Source organism: Nanorana parkeri, unplaced genomic scaffold (assembly GCF_000935625.1).
Source record: "Nanorana parkeri isolate BGI_ZX_2015 unplaced genomic scaffold, ASM93562v1 scaffold53, whole genome shotgun sequence".
Classification (NCBI taxonomy): Eukaryota; Metazoa; Chordata; class Amphibia; order Anura; family Dicroglossidae; genus Nanorana; species Nanorana parkeri.
In genome coordinates this window covers 1,174,670-1,190,946 of record NW_017306321.1, presented here as the reverse complement: position 1 = coordinate 1,190,946, position 16,277 = coordinate 1,174,670, and the positions used below count along the sequence as shown (strand labels likewise).

Below are 16,277 nucleotides of genomic sequence, written 5' to 3'. Positions count from 1 at the left end.
GCAGCACACAAGTTAAAAAAAAATACTTTAAATAAATCCGTAAAATACCAGAACATTGACTTCTAAAATCAGCTTACACGCTCAGTGTGTCCTTCAGTTTAGGAGACGGTATCCTTGCAAAGGCCCAAGATTGTATGATATCAAACAGGTCATAAATTCCAAAACACTGATATGTAGACCATACCCCGTAATTCTGATTTGTGTCGTATGATAGGATGTGTACATAGAAAGATAGATAAACAGTGCCAAAGAAAACCAATTATTGTATGTTTTACTAATGGTTAAATGACAATATTAAGTTATTCAGAAAGGAGCCGAAGGATCCAGCCGTAGCTTCGGCTGATCCTTCGGCTCTCTTCGGCCGCCGGAGTGCTTCGGTTCAGTGGAACCGAAGTGCTGCTGTACGGGATATTCACAATAGCTTGTACAGCAGCGAGCGGCTCAGCCAAGCCGAAGGCATATGCTTTGGCTCGACTGAGTAGAAGTGACACCCGAAGCGGGATGAACGGTCTGCCGAAGGCCCGGCCGTAAGCCCCGCAAATCTCACAGCTGGCTCCGCCCAGTTGCAATGACAGATCAGCATCACCAACTGACCTGGGGACGCTGATCTGTCATTAAACAATAACAACTGGGCGGAGCCGGCCATCACATCATGGACGGCTCCACCCAGTTGTTATTTATTGGCCGGGACCTGCTAGAAGACTCTAGCAAGTGTCGGCCAATAGGAAACAGCTGGGCGGGGCTAACGGTCACTGCTAGCTTCGTCCAATTGTTTGTTTTTCTTTACAAAAAAAATCTTTATTTATTTTTTTAAACTGTAATATATATTTACATTTTTAAAAATATTTGTCAACTTTTTTTCCCCAACTTTTTTCCTTATTTTCTATTCTGCTCGGTACCACGGAGGTGACGAGTAGAATAGCCGAGCTGAATGCCGCTCGGCGGCATTCGGCTATTCACTCATTGCCGTTTGGCCCCTATGCAAATCCAGATGTTGGATCGGCTGAGTTGAAGTCCTTCGGCACTTCGGCTCAGTCGAACATACAGTGCAGCTGATGTACAGCTGAAATCAGCCGTACTGACCCGTAGTGAATAGCTGAACGTAGTTCGGCTCACTTCAGCTCGGTTATTCACTCGGCTGAGGAAGGGAATAACGCTCGAAATGTTTATATGGTAATGTTAGTATAATAACAATAACTTTGCCGATGTTATTAGAACAATGTCCTTGAAATGTGTTGTTACAATGTCCTTGGAAAGTCCGGTTTTGCATTCAATCAGTCTCCTAAATATTGCAGAGCGAGGCATTTCATGCAACAGGTCGCGGGTTTAGCTAATCTCCATTCCTAATCTGTACTGCATTTTATTTAGTCTTTATTATTACTGTGTAACTTTTCTCTTCTAAACAAACAATTTCCTTATCAACAGATTGATACAAGATAGATAGATAGATAGATAAATAGATAGATAGATAGATAGATAGATAGATAGATAGATAGATAAATAGATAGATAGATAGATAGATAGATAAATAGATAGATAGATAGATAGATAGATAGATAGATAGATAGATAGATAAATAGATAGATAGATAGATAGATAGATAGATAGATAGATAGATAGATAGATAGATACTGTAGATAGATAGTAGACATGTAAGCTGCAGGAAAACTCGGCTCGGTTCGGATATTTCATTATTTTGTAATTCGGGATTCGGATCCGAAATTCAGCTCGGTTCGGGTTTCAGATGCGTATGAAATCCTAATTTCGTTAGTTTCAGATATGTTTACGAATATTCGTTGCGAATACCACAGAAAAACAGGAGCCTCAGCTTTAGTAATATACAGTATGTATTTGGCTCTCAGATCCGAATAGCATTCGGAAATTCGGATCCCGAATGCCATTCGGGTCTAGGAGGCTCAGCTTTAGTATTATATGTATATACTGAACACGAATTTTCGTTATGACATGTGATTTTTCTGGCCAATCAGATGGCTCCCATGTTGCCGTAACAAAAATTCGTGTTCAGAACCATTAAACCAAAAAACACATCTGATTGGCCAGAAAAGTCACATATCCGAATCAGTTTCGTTTTTGAACGAAATTCTGAGGGGATCCGAAATTCAGATTCGTCCGAATTTTGATGAGAGAGAGTGTGAGATTGTGAGAGAGAAGAGAGAGAGAGAGAGAGAAGAGAAGAGAGAGAGAGGGGAAGAGAGAGAGAGAAGAGAGAGAGAGAGAGTACACATCTGATTGGCCAGAAAAGTCACATATCCGAATCAGTTTCGTTTTTGAACGAAATTCTGAGGGGATCCGAAATTCAGATTCGTCCGAATTTTGATGAGAGAGAGTGTGAGATTGTGAGAGAGAAGAGAGAGAGAGAGAGAGAAGAGAAGAGAGAGAGAGGGGAAGAGAGAGAGAGAAGAGAGAGAGAGAGAGAGAAGGGAGAGAAGAGAGAGGGAGCGAGAGAGAGAGAGAGAGAAGAGAGAGGGAGCGAGAGAGAGAGAGAGAGAGAGAATTGTACACCTAGAAATAGAATTCTCCTTCCAGTGTTTTTGCCCTTAGGCTGATGTTCGATGAGGAACTCAGTCAATAGTAATCCCGCTGTGAGACTTTTGCGTCTGTATTTTCATGTGTTCCCCTTAGCGTGTTTTCCTCGTTGACGTGTTTTCCTCGTTGATGCATTTTAATCCACTTTTAATACATTTTCATGCGTTATGCTTCTTGTTTTGGCCAATGAAAGCCACATAAAGCTTTCTATGGGGGAGGGGCTTGATGTCATGTGCTATGACGCAGGAAAAAGCATGTTACTCGCATTTTTGGTGCTCTGCCATTGGAGTCTATGGGTTAGTATCACTTCCTGAATGCCTGACAGCCGCTGTTCTACCGCCATGTGATAACCGTTACGCCGTGGATCTCTTTCCAGAGGGAGGTGGCGTCTGCTGCCCGTCTAATCGCGCCATTTGTTTCCTCATAGAAAGAGATTCCATAGACTTCTTATATATTTTCTAGATAAGAGATTTTATTTTTTTTTTGCACCGAGTCGGGGAGACTAAATTATTTATTTTAAAAACAATTTATTTTAATTGTTACAGACGGAGCCGCACTGTGGGGAAAATAATGAGAGTTTGATAAGACGCCTTTTCTTTGTCAGCGGCTCGCAGCTCATCTTATTTTTATAACTGGCCGATTAATGAAGCAGAAATATTCTGTTTAAATCACTCGCTGCCCTGCACATCATATTGCATCATCTTCAATACTTACTGTGTCACTGCTGGTTTATTTTTCCATTTACTTAATCATTTACCCGTTACCTGGAGGTGGCTGGGGTTGCGCTCTCGTGTGTGAGCGCAGTTTAGCTCGGCGTCTCAGTTAAAGAAGGTACGTGGTGATCATAACGGCACGCCAATGCTGCACAACCATACAACGCTGTGATGTCGAGAGTTGTCATTAAAGAAACAGTCCTGAAGCTGATGGATGGCCATGACAGCCAGGCGCCTAGCATTTCCAGAAGGAGGTTAGTCAACATTAGGAATTCGGATCTGAGATTCAATGCGGTTCGGGTTTTGGATTGGGACGAAATCCGAATTTTCGTTAGTTTCAGATAAGTTTACGAATATTCATTGAAAATACCCTGATTCCTGTAATATAAGACCTACCCCGAAAATAAGACCTAGTTTGAGGTGCACCGAAATAGAATTTTTTTTTTCTGCAGCCCCTGTTATAAGTGAACAGGAATCCTCTATAACCTGTTCATTGATAACATGAGAACATAGTATGTTTACTATAACTACAATCATGAGTGAACAGGAGGTGATGTAGATCACTCCCATTCATTCATAATTGGGGATATAGTTAACATACCATGTCCTCAATTATCTACAAACACTCAGCGATCACTGATCGAGTGTTTGCTCTCCTCTCTGACACACACTGTCACAGTAGACTGAGCGAGGGGTGCAGGAGGAGAGCTCAGCCTCCTGTGACAGCACTGTCTCCGCCCACACACCGCTCTGGCCGCTGGGACACAGAGCAGCGGAAAGAAACCTGAGCCAACGTATCGGCACAAAAATGGCACTTTCGGCATTTAGCCAAAAGTGCAATTTTCGGCCAATATGTTTCGGTGGCCGATATATTGGTGCATCCCTAATATATATATATAGATATATAGATATCTATATTACTAAAGCTGGGGCTCCCAGACCTGAATGGGATTTGTGAGCTCCTGAATACAATTCGGAAATTCGGATCCCGAATGCCATTTGGGTCTAGGAGCTTCAGCTTTAGTATTTTATGTATATACTGTATATGGCTCCCATGTTGCCATAACGAAAATTCCTGTTCAGACCCATTCGGATGCATTAAACCGAAAAACACATCTGATTGGCCAGAAACGTCACATGTCCGATTCAGTTTAGTTTCTGAACAAAATTCGGACAGAATCCGAAATTCGGAAACCGGAAATTTGGATTTGGACACATTCGGATACATTGGGATTCGGATATTCGGATGTGTCCGAATTTCGGAAAATTCGTATGAATTTTGATTCGGAACGAAACGCATCGCACATGTCTAGGCAACATCTTTATCTTAAAGTAGAACTGAAGCCAAAACGTCACTTTCATTTAAAGGCATGGTTATAACCCAGTCAGCTTTGTCCCCATTGGGGAGATTTCCTGTCACTTCCTGTCTGATAGCCATAACAGGAAGTGAGAGGATTTCCCTCCAAAGAGAGAGAAGACCATGGTGGTCGGCAAGGTCATCAGAAAAAGTGTCCCTTTGGAAGATTACTATTCTGATTTCTACTCCACTAGTCCACTACTGGAACTAGTGTCCCCATTGGAAGATTTTCAGTCTATTCTTGCCCTGGTGACAACCCAAACTTTTGGATTTCACTTTCAGTGATAATGGTCACCAGGACTAGGGGCCAGGTCACCAGGGAGAGAGTGAATCTCCCTACTGGGGACACAGACTGCAATCAAAACTTGACAGAGGTTCTAATCCCTCTCCACTCTATTCAAAACTAAACAAACAAAAAATAGTTTTGGCTTCGATTGCGCTTTAAGACAGGTCCCCTTTAAAGGCAGTCAACTCATATCATATCAAGTTATGTGCATGTGACATTTTCATTTGTTTGGGGCGCAAAACCTGTATTAAAGATCTAATGTCTCAGCATATCCCCCCCTGTTATAACATCAGCATTGTAATAGGAATACATAGTAGAGTTGTCTCTGATAATACAATCAAAGCTCATCCCTTATGTAGTGATTGCTGCCTTCCGTCTGCCCATCACTTCCATCAACTTCCTGCATTCCCAGCGTGCTTTGCATCTCTTTCCCTGCTACTTGATGTGATGCAATCTCCATTTCTCAAGACTTCAAATCCCATCATGCATTACTTCCAGCAAGCAATGATAATGTTACATTGCTCAGTCGCTGAGTTGAAGTTCATAGAGCGGGCTCTGTGAGAGCGGTGACACCAGCAAGCGCATATTTACAAGGCTGAGTGAAATGGTGTCAGTGCATTGAGGAAGTCCATCCTATAGGCATCTTCAATAAGCAAGTGTACAGTCTTCTAGATGATCTGGTTACTAGGAGCGGGATAGAATTTATGGAAATTCACTATAGAAATACAGGTTTGTTTTTAGTTTAAGGAATATAATGGTGACACCACCCCACCCACAGCCTATGATTAGACAGTGAAGGAGCAGCAGTATACTGATAAGGTCATCCCTCTGATCGTTCTACTTTCTCCTCCAGTTGACTTGCATCTTTGCAGCAGGGGTAGCCAAACTTCGGCCCTCCAGCTGTGCTGAAACTACCATGCTCATTGTGCATATGCATGTCCCAGGATGCATTGCGTCCAGCACGCAATGATAAGGGTACATTGTTCAGACATTGAGTTGTAGTACAGAAGGCAGGCTCTCTGAGTCTAGGTTCACGCCTGGGAGACTCCTCACCACGCAGCAATCGTGCACAATACCGTACTGATTGCCGCGCGGTCACGGAGTCGCCCACCGCAGCCGATCACACTCTGGGTGCCATTATTTTCTATTGACACCCCAGTCGTGCCAGGCGGATCAAGTGAATTCCCGCGGCGATTCCCCCTGTGCAATTTACCATAATTGCAGCTAAAAAAGTCGCACTTTGTGCATCGCAAAAAAAGTTACGTACAAGCACCTTTTTTTTAGCGATTGCTGCGCGGATGTTACCCCATTAAAATCAATGGGGCCGCGCGGTAACCGCTGTGTGCGCCAGCACATGATTGTGCGTCCCCGCTGTTGCTGCAGTGTGAACCTAGCTTAAGAGAGGTGGCGCAAGGAAGTTCACCTTTACAGGGCTGAGTGAAATGGTGTCACTGCATTGAGGCGTCTTCAGTAAGCTTACAGACTTCTAGGTCAGGGGTAGGCTCTCCAGCTGTGGTGGAACTACAAATCCCATGAGGCATAGCAAGATTCTCACAGCCGGAGAGAGATGCATCATGGGGGTTTGTAGTTTCACCACAGCTGGAGGGCCGGAGTTTGGCTACCCCTGTTCTAGGTGGATCTGATTATTAGGAGTGGGGCAGAAACTCAATATAGAAATACAGATTTATTTTTAGTTCCTTTAAAGAAATATCCAAGGTATATATGCCAGGGTATATATGTCCTTATGATGTGTACTGTATATGACTGGTACACAATGTTCCAAACTACTATGTGCAAAATTTGTTTTCACCTCCAGAACCAAAAGCTGACTAAATCTCGGGAAGGTGGAAAAATTCCACAGTACATCCAAAGGAAACAAAGGCCAAGAACAAGATGGCCGCTGAGAGGGGCACGCCGCGCTGCGGGATGCTGGAAGGAGCACAAACTCTCAACCTCCGTCCTTAATAGGGCACGTTGAAAGAAAACCAACCCCACGGATGGTGTTTTTTCTCCTCCACAGCCGTCCGTCCAAAGCCTTTTTATTAGTACGTGTTTGCTTTAGGCTGGCTCATTGCGATATTCACCACGAGAGCCGGGCCAGGGGAGGGAAGCTCCAGCCAAGCTCTGGATGGGAGATGAGCCAGACCCGAGCTGGAGTCCCGGCCACTAGGTGTCACTTGCTTCCTGCGGAGACGAGCCATGTCAATGGGACAACCCGAGGCTGCCTGATTTACCATCTAGAATGAGATGACGGGGCGCAGCTTTCAGGACACAATTGGCGATTGTTTTAACAAAAAACAAAAAAACTCATGCTGATCTGTAAAATAAAAAATGACGTAAGAGTTTAATTGTCAGCAAACACGCTTCCCTCGTGTCAGCAGCCGGCGGTAAAAGCCACAGACATGTCACTCCTATTTGTAAAAGTGTGTTCATTACTTTCACTGCTACGTAAATAACAAAGGCAGATGCAGGCGAGTCCTGTGCATGTCACCATCTCTTAAAGCTGAACTCCGGACCAAAAAATGTTCATTCAAATAGATTACTCAATAGCCACAAAGTCTATGGGGACAAAACCGGCCGAGATCTGTCCCCAAAGAAGCTCCTGCACTTTTTTCCCCGCGACAGGCGGTTTGCTTATTGCGACACAACCCTTGGATGTGTGCGCAGCGGCTACAAGAATGAATGGGACTTTATGGTGGAAGCTTTGTGTCGCGCTGAATCAGCTGCGACTATACGCTCAGTGTGAGCCTTAGTGTGAGCCCCGTACACACCAGGGCGGTTCGGTCAAGCGGATTTGTCCGCGCTGAACCGCCAACATGAACGATCCCATACATATAGATTTCAATGGATACGCACTGATCAGCGCGTTTTTGGGCGTCTTTAATTGTGTTTCAGTGCTGAAACGCGATTAAAAACGCCCCAAAATGCCCTTTCAAAAATTGCAGAAATCGCCCTGGTGTCAGTGGCGTCACAAGGGGGGTGCGGCCCGCACCCGGGGGCCACCATTGGAGGGGTGACACCCAAATGACCGACATTCATTTTGCTGTCACCCCCTCTGAAAAGTCGGGCACTCGGTTACGGTCGGGTGTACGTCCCCTCCTCTCTCTGCCGGCGTCCATCACCAAGATGGCCGCTGGCAGGCACAGTCAGACGACCATACATGCACGATGACATCACGGCAGGGGTGTCACCCAGTCTCCGCTCTGGGTGACACCCAACCCCTGCCTGATGTGAATGGGGCCTTAAACAGTGTGTGGCTTTAACCACAGACTTGTACTGAAACAGAAGAGCAGCGTCTTATCCAGCTGTGTTGCCAGCAGTCACTAGAGGGCACTCTTTGGAGACCCGAGTGGACCTCTGCATTCCTCTGTTGGTCATTTGCATATTGTCAAATGTAATTAGCATCCCTGCTTAATGACATCTAATACAATTTCAGTTAGCCTTATAAAAAGTCTGCTGTTTCCAGCCAGGTCAGACTTAACCATAAGCTCGCACTGAAATAGAGGAGCACTGTTTTATCCCGCTGTGCTGCTAGACTGGAGGGAGCTCTTGGGACCTTAAAGTGAACCTCGGCATTAGGCAAGATGAGCAGCAGTAGGTGAGAGGCTGCAGGCCACAACCAGGGGATGCAATGAAAAGCTGCAAAAAGATTATAGTTACCTCAGGGCTGTGCTCACCTACAGAGCCTAAAGCAGAGGTGCCCACAATTTTTTGTGTTAATATCTACTTTTCAAACGACGAGCTACATGAGCTGTCTCTCCTCACGCTCTCTCTCCAGGCTCACCTTGCTGTATTTTGCAAACAGTGTAGTGCAACAGGCTGTGTAAACTAATATTCTTTGATGTAATACATAGCACTTCAACCACCAGTATCCACCAGAAAGGTGTCAGGGAGCTTGGCTCAGCAGACTCAGGCAAATAGGTAATCATGTGTGCACAGCTAAATAAATATACCAAAATGGAATAAAGGGGCCGCCATTCACACCCTTCATGATCTACCAGCATCAGCTTCGGGAGCTACTGGTAGACCACGATCTACCTAATGGGCACTCCTGGCTTAAAGCATGTTTCTGAGTGTCACAGCAGAGGGCTGACGTTGCACCCCAACCCCCCCATTCCACCCGAATATAGCTGATACACCATCCACCTCCATGATCCAGAAATCAAGGGGCCGACAAGCGGGCAGGGCGTGAGCGATTCTCCTCCAGTAATTGCCTCGTGGCATAATTTTGCTCAGAATGTCAATGTTATGGCCGTGGGCACATCAAAAAGTCAGATTAGAAAATCCAATTAACCCCCCTTTTTTCTCTGTAAAAATATTTGATCTCCAAGAATAAACCAGATGGGACGTATAATATTAGTCTGTTTTTTTTCTCCTGCGCTGTCTCCGCTCATAAATCACGGAGCAGATAACTGCAGATTAATTATAACTTGAAGCCTTGCAAATCCCATCAGAAAGGTTTACAGTGTGCCCGTTGAGGACAAGCGAGATACAGAAACCAGGGCTCGGTGGGAGATTATGTAAAAAAACGCCCTAATTGGAAACTTTAACTCCTTTGCAGCCTCTTACAGGGCCTGAAGGAGGACGCAGCGGGAGATCTCCCAGAAACAAATTCACACACTAACCCAAAGTTTTGATATTAACTAATTTAAATGTTCGTTATGGCACAGATGGAACATCTATATTTGCAGGATGTACGCACATAAAGTTCTGTGACTGGGTGAGATATTTATAGGTGCCGTCAATCTGTCAAACTCCGACCTGCTCGAACAATGATCTATTAATGATCTGAAGCCAGAAGGGCGATTAAGGGGAAACTCCGATACCCTGTAAAAGTCATTCCTTCCATATTTTCTTTCGGAATGCTTCTGCATCATTAGGGCGAGCCTGTGATATTGTCTGTGTACCATGTGGAATTGTCTCTCTAAATTGGCGGTAAAAAAAAGTGGCCATATTCCATTGGGTGGACTTACTACAGTGTGAAGTGAGGGGAAGAGAAGTAAAGTGAGCCTAGGTCTCATTTACTAAAGAGAGGTAAAGCGACTTAAAATAAGAAAAGATAAGATAAAGCGACTTAAAACCTGGTCCGATCCTGAGCTCCTCCTAAGTAAACCTAGGCTTGAATTACTTAAGTGAGGTAAGGTAGGTGAAGTGAGCCTAGGCCTCATTTACTAAAGGAATGGGAAGCGTCTTAACCTTCCTGGCGGTAATCCCGAGTGTGGCTCGGGGATAAATTTTCCGTACCAAAAGCGGTAACCCCAAGCCACACTTGGGCGTCTTCCGGGTTCCTTCCCTGCGAGCGCCGGCATTGCAGGGGGGCGGAACCGGCGAGAAATTCAAAAGTAAAAAATAGAAAGAAAAAAAATACTGAGATAATCATACCGCCAGGGAGGTTAAAATAAGGAAAGATAAGGTGAACGTGAAGTGACTTAAAACCTGGTCCGAACCTGAGCTCCTCCAAAGTAAACCTAAGCCTAGGCCTGAATTATTAAAGTGAGGTGAAGAGAGGTAAGTTTGGTGAAGTAAAGTGAGCCTAGGCCTCATTTCCTAAAGTAAGGTGAGGAGAGGTAAGGTAGGTGAAGTAAAGTAAGCCTCGGCCTCATTTACTAAAAGAATGGGAAGCGTCTTAAAATAAGGAAAGATAAGATGAATGCGAAGTGATTTAAAATCCAGTCCAAAACTGGGCTCCTGCAAAGTAGACCTAAGCCTAGGCTTGAATTACTAAAGTGAGGTGAAGAGAGGTAAAGTTGGTGAAGTAAAGTGAGCCAAGGCCTCATATACTAAAGTAAGGGGAAGCGTCTTAAAATAAGAAAAGATACGGTGAACGTGAAGCAACCTAAAACCCAGTCCAAGCCTGAGCTCCTGAAAAGTTAACCTAGGCCTAAGCTTGAATTACTAAAGTGAGGTGAAGAGAGTAAAAGTAAGTGACGAAAAGTGAGCCTAGGCCTCATTTACTAAAATGAGGTGAAGAGAGGTAAGGTAGGTGAAGTAAAGTAAGCCTTGGCCTCATTTACGTAAGGGAAAACGTCTTAAACTAAGGAAAGATAAAGTGAACGTGAAGCAACTTAAAACCCGGTCCGAGCCTGAGCTCCTTCAAAAAAAAACGAGAGGTAAGTAAGGTTGCCACCTTTTCTTCAAGTGAAACCTGAACACTTTAGCGCTGTATGCACCAATTTTCAGGTGGCTTTGCGGGCTCTTAGTTGGCTGTGTAGGGTCTCAGGTGGGCTATGCAGGCTTTCAGGAGTGCTGTGCGGTGTCTCACCAGGGGTCCAGAGGTGGGCAGCATGGTGTCAGGAAGACTGAGATGTTTACAGGCACCTGCGGCTCACAGAAAGGCTGCCAAGGTCCCCAGCAAGCATGGGACCTCAGGCAACCGCATCTGGCAAAAAATGTAAAGTGCCTTTTCAGTCGATATACGGCTGAAATCGGCCGTACCAGCCTGAAGTGAATAGCCGAACAGTGTTCGGCTCACTTCACTTCTGATCGGTCATTCACTCGGCTGCCCTCGGCAGCTTTGTGAATAGACCCCACAGTGTTCCCGGAAACTCGCTATGGCTTTCTTTACCTGCCAAAGAATTCAAAATATCTTTTCCATTGCTATAATTTGTTACACATGAGCCCAAGAGTCTTCCAAACTTTATAGATGGACATTAATAATAGGTTTAAAAATAAGTGCTTAGCTCATGTATTTAGCTCTGCAGGTATGTTTTCAGAGTAGAGCTTACCTTTCAACGTGGTCAACGTTCCCAGCTGCGCCAAGGCCACCGATCGTGTAGATTTTGCCATCGAACACCAGACTGTTGTGTCGACACCTTGGAACGATCATCCTGGAGACCAGATTCCAGTTATCCAGTAAGGACATGTAGCACCAGACATCAGCTAGAGCTACACCAGATTCCATACCCCCTGAAATAAATACAGAGAAAAGAAGAATGATTTAGCTACTTGTCCAGTTTGGGTTGAGGAACCCCGAGTCTCGGATTGTCCTACCATGTAAAGGAGTGCATGTGATTTAGAGAGATCCATGCTTATGTTTCTTTGTCAAGGATCAAAATAAAAAAACTTACCTTGTTTTGTCTAGAGGACTCAAATAAAGAAGATTTACAGGGCTATTCACAAAAGGGTGAAGAGTTTGGAGACGGCAGGAGAAGGGAACAATCTAGGCCAAAATAGCTCATTTGGAAAAGTTCTCCCCCCGGGCTCCAGCGGTCTAAGGACCCCTGATGTCATGACATCTAATGCAGGTCCACTGACCTGTATTAGATGTAAGGATGCTAAGGGACATTCCACAGCAGGAGTGAAGGGTGAGAGAGCTGAGAGCTGACCGCTGTGGGACCAGGGTTCAGGTGAGTTAAACTATACTGTCAGATGGGCCCCCCATTTTGTAACCATCACACCTTTTTCACAGACCTCAAAGTCCCCCTGATCCCACCAAGTTGCTATGACAAACAAGTATTGTTCTCAATCCATCAACAGCAGTGAACAAAGGAGGACTGGTGGCACAACCTTCATTCCCCGTCAACCGTCCAGAAACAATTCCCAGCAGCCTCTGCAGATCCTACTGCTACAGCTTCTCCCTAGCACCTGACCCTGAACCTCCAATCAGATAAGTCAAAAGTCCATGTATCCCATCACACTACTGACCGGAGAATGCCCAACGCAGCAAGGCGGGTGCAGCAGCAACAACAGATGCCTCCGCCAAAACGTACAAAAAAAGAAAAAGTCACTGGCACTCCAAAATAATTAAGTCAATAAGGTTTTATTGACCCAAGTGATAACACCTCTAAGCAACGTTTCGGGACCATGCGGCCCCTTCCTCAGGCAAATAGGAAGGGGCCGCATGCCTGAGGAAGGGGCCGCATGGTCCCGAAAACGCTGCTTAGAGGTGTTATCACTTGGGTCAACAAAACCTTATTGACTTAATTATTTTGGAGTGCCAGTGACTTTTTCTATTTTTGTCCAATCAGATAAGGCCTGCTAATTTCTCTAATCTTTCCTCGCCGCAGTCATGTAGCCCTTCCATATATTTCTGCAGGTCTGACTTTTTTCTCGAGAAAATGATACTCGACATCTGATAGTCTATGGACAGCAGACCTAACTTACCATGCTTCAATTTTCACCGACCCGTCCGTGCTCATCTTGAGAGTAATTACTATAAGTTATAAGACTTGTTCCTGATTTTTTTTCTAAATTGCATTGTTGTTACATCATGAGGTTGTGGCATGACCATATTTTGTAGTGAATTTTTGTAGCAATAATGGAAGTCAGCGAATATTTAACAATCCAAAACAACAATTCATTGAGATGGAAATGGAGCTTTAGAGACAAATTTGGTGAATTGCTGTTCATGCCTAAATTGGCCCCTTGACAAAATGCCATTTTAAGAGGAACGACAACTCACAGAGATGCAGCTTTTTTTTAAGGTGATTTTTATTGAATACCAAATATAACAAAGTTAACAGACAGAAAAAGAGGTGGGGAAAAAAAGAGCAGAAACAAGTCCCACGGCATCAATAAAAAAAAAAAAATATTCAGCTTGTTCTAGGATCTGCTTTTTTATTTCATATGAGTCAAAAAATGATATGAAATATTGCATCCCTTATCATCCATTCAGGGCCTTCCCTATAATGAAGTAGCCCAAGGCGGTTGCCTCAGGCGGCATCTCATTGGGGGGTGGAAGAGGAGTGGCCACAGCATCCCAGGTTGCTCTTAGCAGCTTGTGACGCTCTGTCCAGCGTCTTATAAGGAAGTGTGCATGTATTATTTGTTTTCTAAAAGATGGAATTTCCCTTTAAATGCATATAGCAAGTAGATCAGCAGCTTCAGAATTCACTCTGCACTTGTGGTCCATTCGATCTTCCTTCTGTCCACGTTACTGAATGTCAGTACCGAGGTATGGACATGGGTGGGAGGAAGAGTCAACAGGAGTCAGAGCATTGCACCTGCGATCCACTGATCATGGCTCCAATGATTTACTGGCTTCAATGCTAACCCCCCCACTGAATACACATTTTTTTATTTTATAAGGAAGTGTGCATGTATTATTTGTTTTCTAAAAGATGGAATTTCCCTTTAAATGCATATAGCAAGTAGATCAGCAGCACTAAATGGAGGGGACCTTGTAACAGAGATGCTGAGGATACCCCAGTTCACACAACCCTCCTCCTCGCTTTATCAGGGGACTGGAGAGTCATATACCAAAAACTAGTTATTGCAGTAATTCCATTTGCCCGGGCAATTCATTTGCAGCACATGTATATAAAATGTAATGTAACATAGTGGCACCTATTTACTGCATGGTCATCAAAATGTCTTGGCTGAATCTGGAGTTCTTTAAATGCAGATAGCAAGCAGTGATTAGGCTGGGCTTGGTGCAAATTCAGTTCTCCTGAGTTCACCCAAGTCCGCTCAAAACTCTGACTGCCACCCCCTCCTCCCGACCCAATCAGTTTCAGGGAGGTGCATTCCCCGCAGCTATACCTCATACGGAACACCCCTACCCCAACTTCCGACACTGATTGAGTCAAAAGAAGTAGGTGGCGGTCAGAGTTTTGAGCTTGGGTGAGCTGAGTTTGCACCAGTGGCGTAACAATCACCATAGCGACCCAGGCGGCCGCTAAGGGGCCCAGAGCAGAGGGGGCCCGGCCAGGACATCCCCCTGATGCTGTGCTGGCCGCTTGGGTCGCTATGGCATGTCAGGCTGCTGGCTGTCACTGGCAACCTGTCAGTGATCTTTGCAGCGGTGCGTTCCTCCTCACAACCGTTGCTGTGTCAGTGACATCCAGCAGCTGCGGCAGAGGATGCTGGGCCCGGCTTCGACAGCTGAAGAGGAGGTGGGGCCCGGCGACGGGAGCAGGGCCGGTGACTTCAGAGGAGGAGGGGCCCGGCGATGGAAGAGAAGACAGGGCCCCGGCGATGGAAGAGGAGGCGGGGCCCTGTGCAGGAGGAGGAGGCTGACAGCGGATTGGGGCTGACAGGTAAGAGGTGTGCAGGGGTGTGACCAGCCCCGGTAGGCTTTTAAGACCCTGAAAAGCCTACCATAGAGTCTATGCTGGGCTCTGCAGGGTCACTCTCAGATGAGCCGCTTGGGATCTCAGGTGGGCTCTGCAAGGGACGTAACTAGAAATCACAGGGCCCCATACAAAATTTTACTATGGGGCCCTGTGATTTCTAGTTACGCCCCTGGTTTGCACCCAGTCCACCCTCATTACTAATAGCAGCAAGAAGATCTGCAGCACTAAATGGAGGGTACCTTGTAACAGAGGTGCAGAAGATACCACAATTCACACAAGCCTCCCTCTTGCTTTACTGAGGGTCTGTAGAGTCATATACTAAAAACTAGTATTGTAGTATTTTCATTTGCCTGGGAATTTCATTTACATTTTACAGTGAATCATAGCTGCACATATTCACTGCACGGTCATTAAAACGTCTTGCATGTTTGGTTGCATCTGGAGTTCTTTAAATGTTGTTTACAGCGCCTGGCAATGTAGATGTAAATGCGCTGCTTAGGAATCCTCTGTGACTTTAGAAAGGGTTACACTCTTCCTTCATCTGAGAATCAGGGATTGTGGAAAATCTTTTATAGAGAGTGAAGAGACATCCCCGAGGACAGCCTGCCTGCAGCAAGTCATGGCTGCCTCCGACGTGATGTCGCTGAGGATGAGCCCGCCTCAAACTTTCTCATGCTAGCTCTGGTACCTGCGGTGCTGATTAGCATTTCTCATTTTACAAATGCTTCCTCGCTGTCTGAGCCACCTCTAATGTACTGAATTGGCGTGGCCATCTCCTCATTAGGAAAGCAGAGTAATGCGATTTTAATGCCGACAGACACAAACACCAACACAGAGGGTCTGTACTGCGCAGATACCCACACTTCAAAAATCTTGAGATCAATGTGCGCAATTTGGGCAAAGAGGAGTTACATACCCGGTCACAATATACCGTATTTTTCGCTCCATAAGATGCACTTTATTCCCTTCAAAGGGAGGGGGAAAATGTGCCTGCGTCTTATGGAGCGAATCCATAAGAGACATGCAGTTTCGGGCACCGGGCGAGTAGTTTTTTGTACATTTAGCCCTGCTAAACAGAGCTAAATGTACAGTAGGAGCCACTGCTCGTTTAATACAAGTGATATGATTAGATCACTTGTATTAAAACCGAACGGACGTTCTTCGTCTGCTCTGTGTGATCACTGAGACCGTGGCGCTGTAATCACAGCGCCACCTGTCTCAGCGGTCACTAACTGCAGCTTCTGTCACAGCTTCTGTCACAGAAGCTACGGTCTGTCGAGTGCTCCATAAGGCGCACCAGGCCTCCCTGCGTCCTATGGTCCGGTGCATCTTATGGAACGCAAAATACGGTATTTATATGT

General features: G+C 45.3%; 1 protein-coding gene across 1 annotated transcript in view; it reads right to left on the bottom strand.

Annotated features, from left to right (window-relative positions):
- The window catches only part of KLHL29 (kelch like family member 29), a 459,910-nt gene that overhangs the window by 65,311 nt on the left and 378,322 nt on the right, over positions 1 to 16,277 (bottom strand). Inside the window, exon 8 of the mRNA XM_018575346.1 lies at positions 11,629 to 11,809. Coding sequence (XP_018430848.1) covers positions 11,629 to 11,809 — 181 coding nt within the window. The remainder of the gene's footprint in view (positions 1 to 11,628; positions 11,810 to 16,277) is intronic.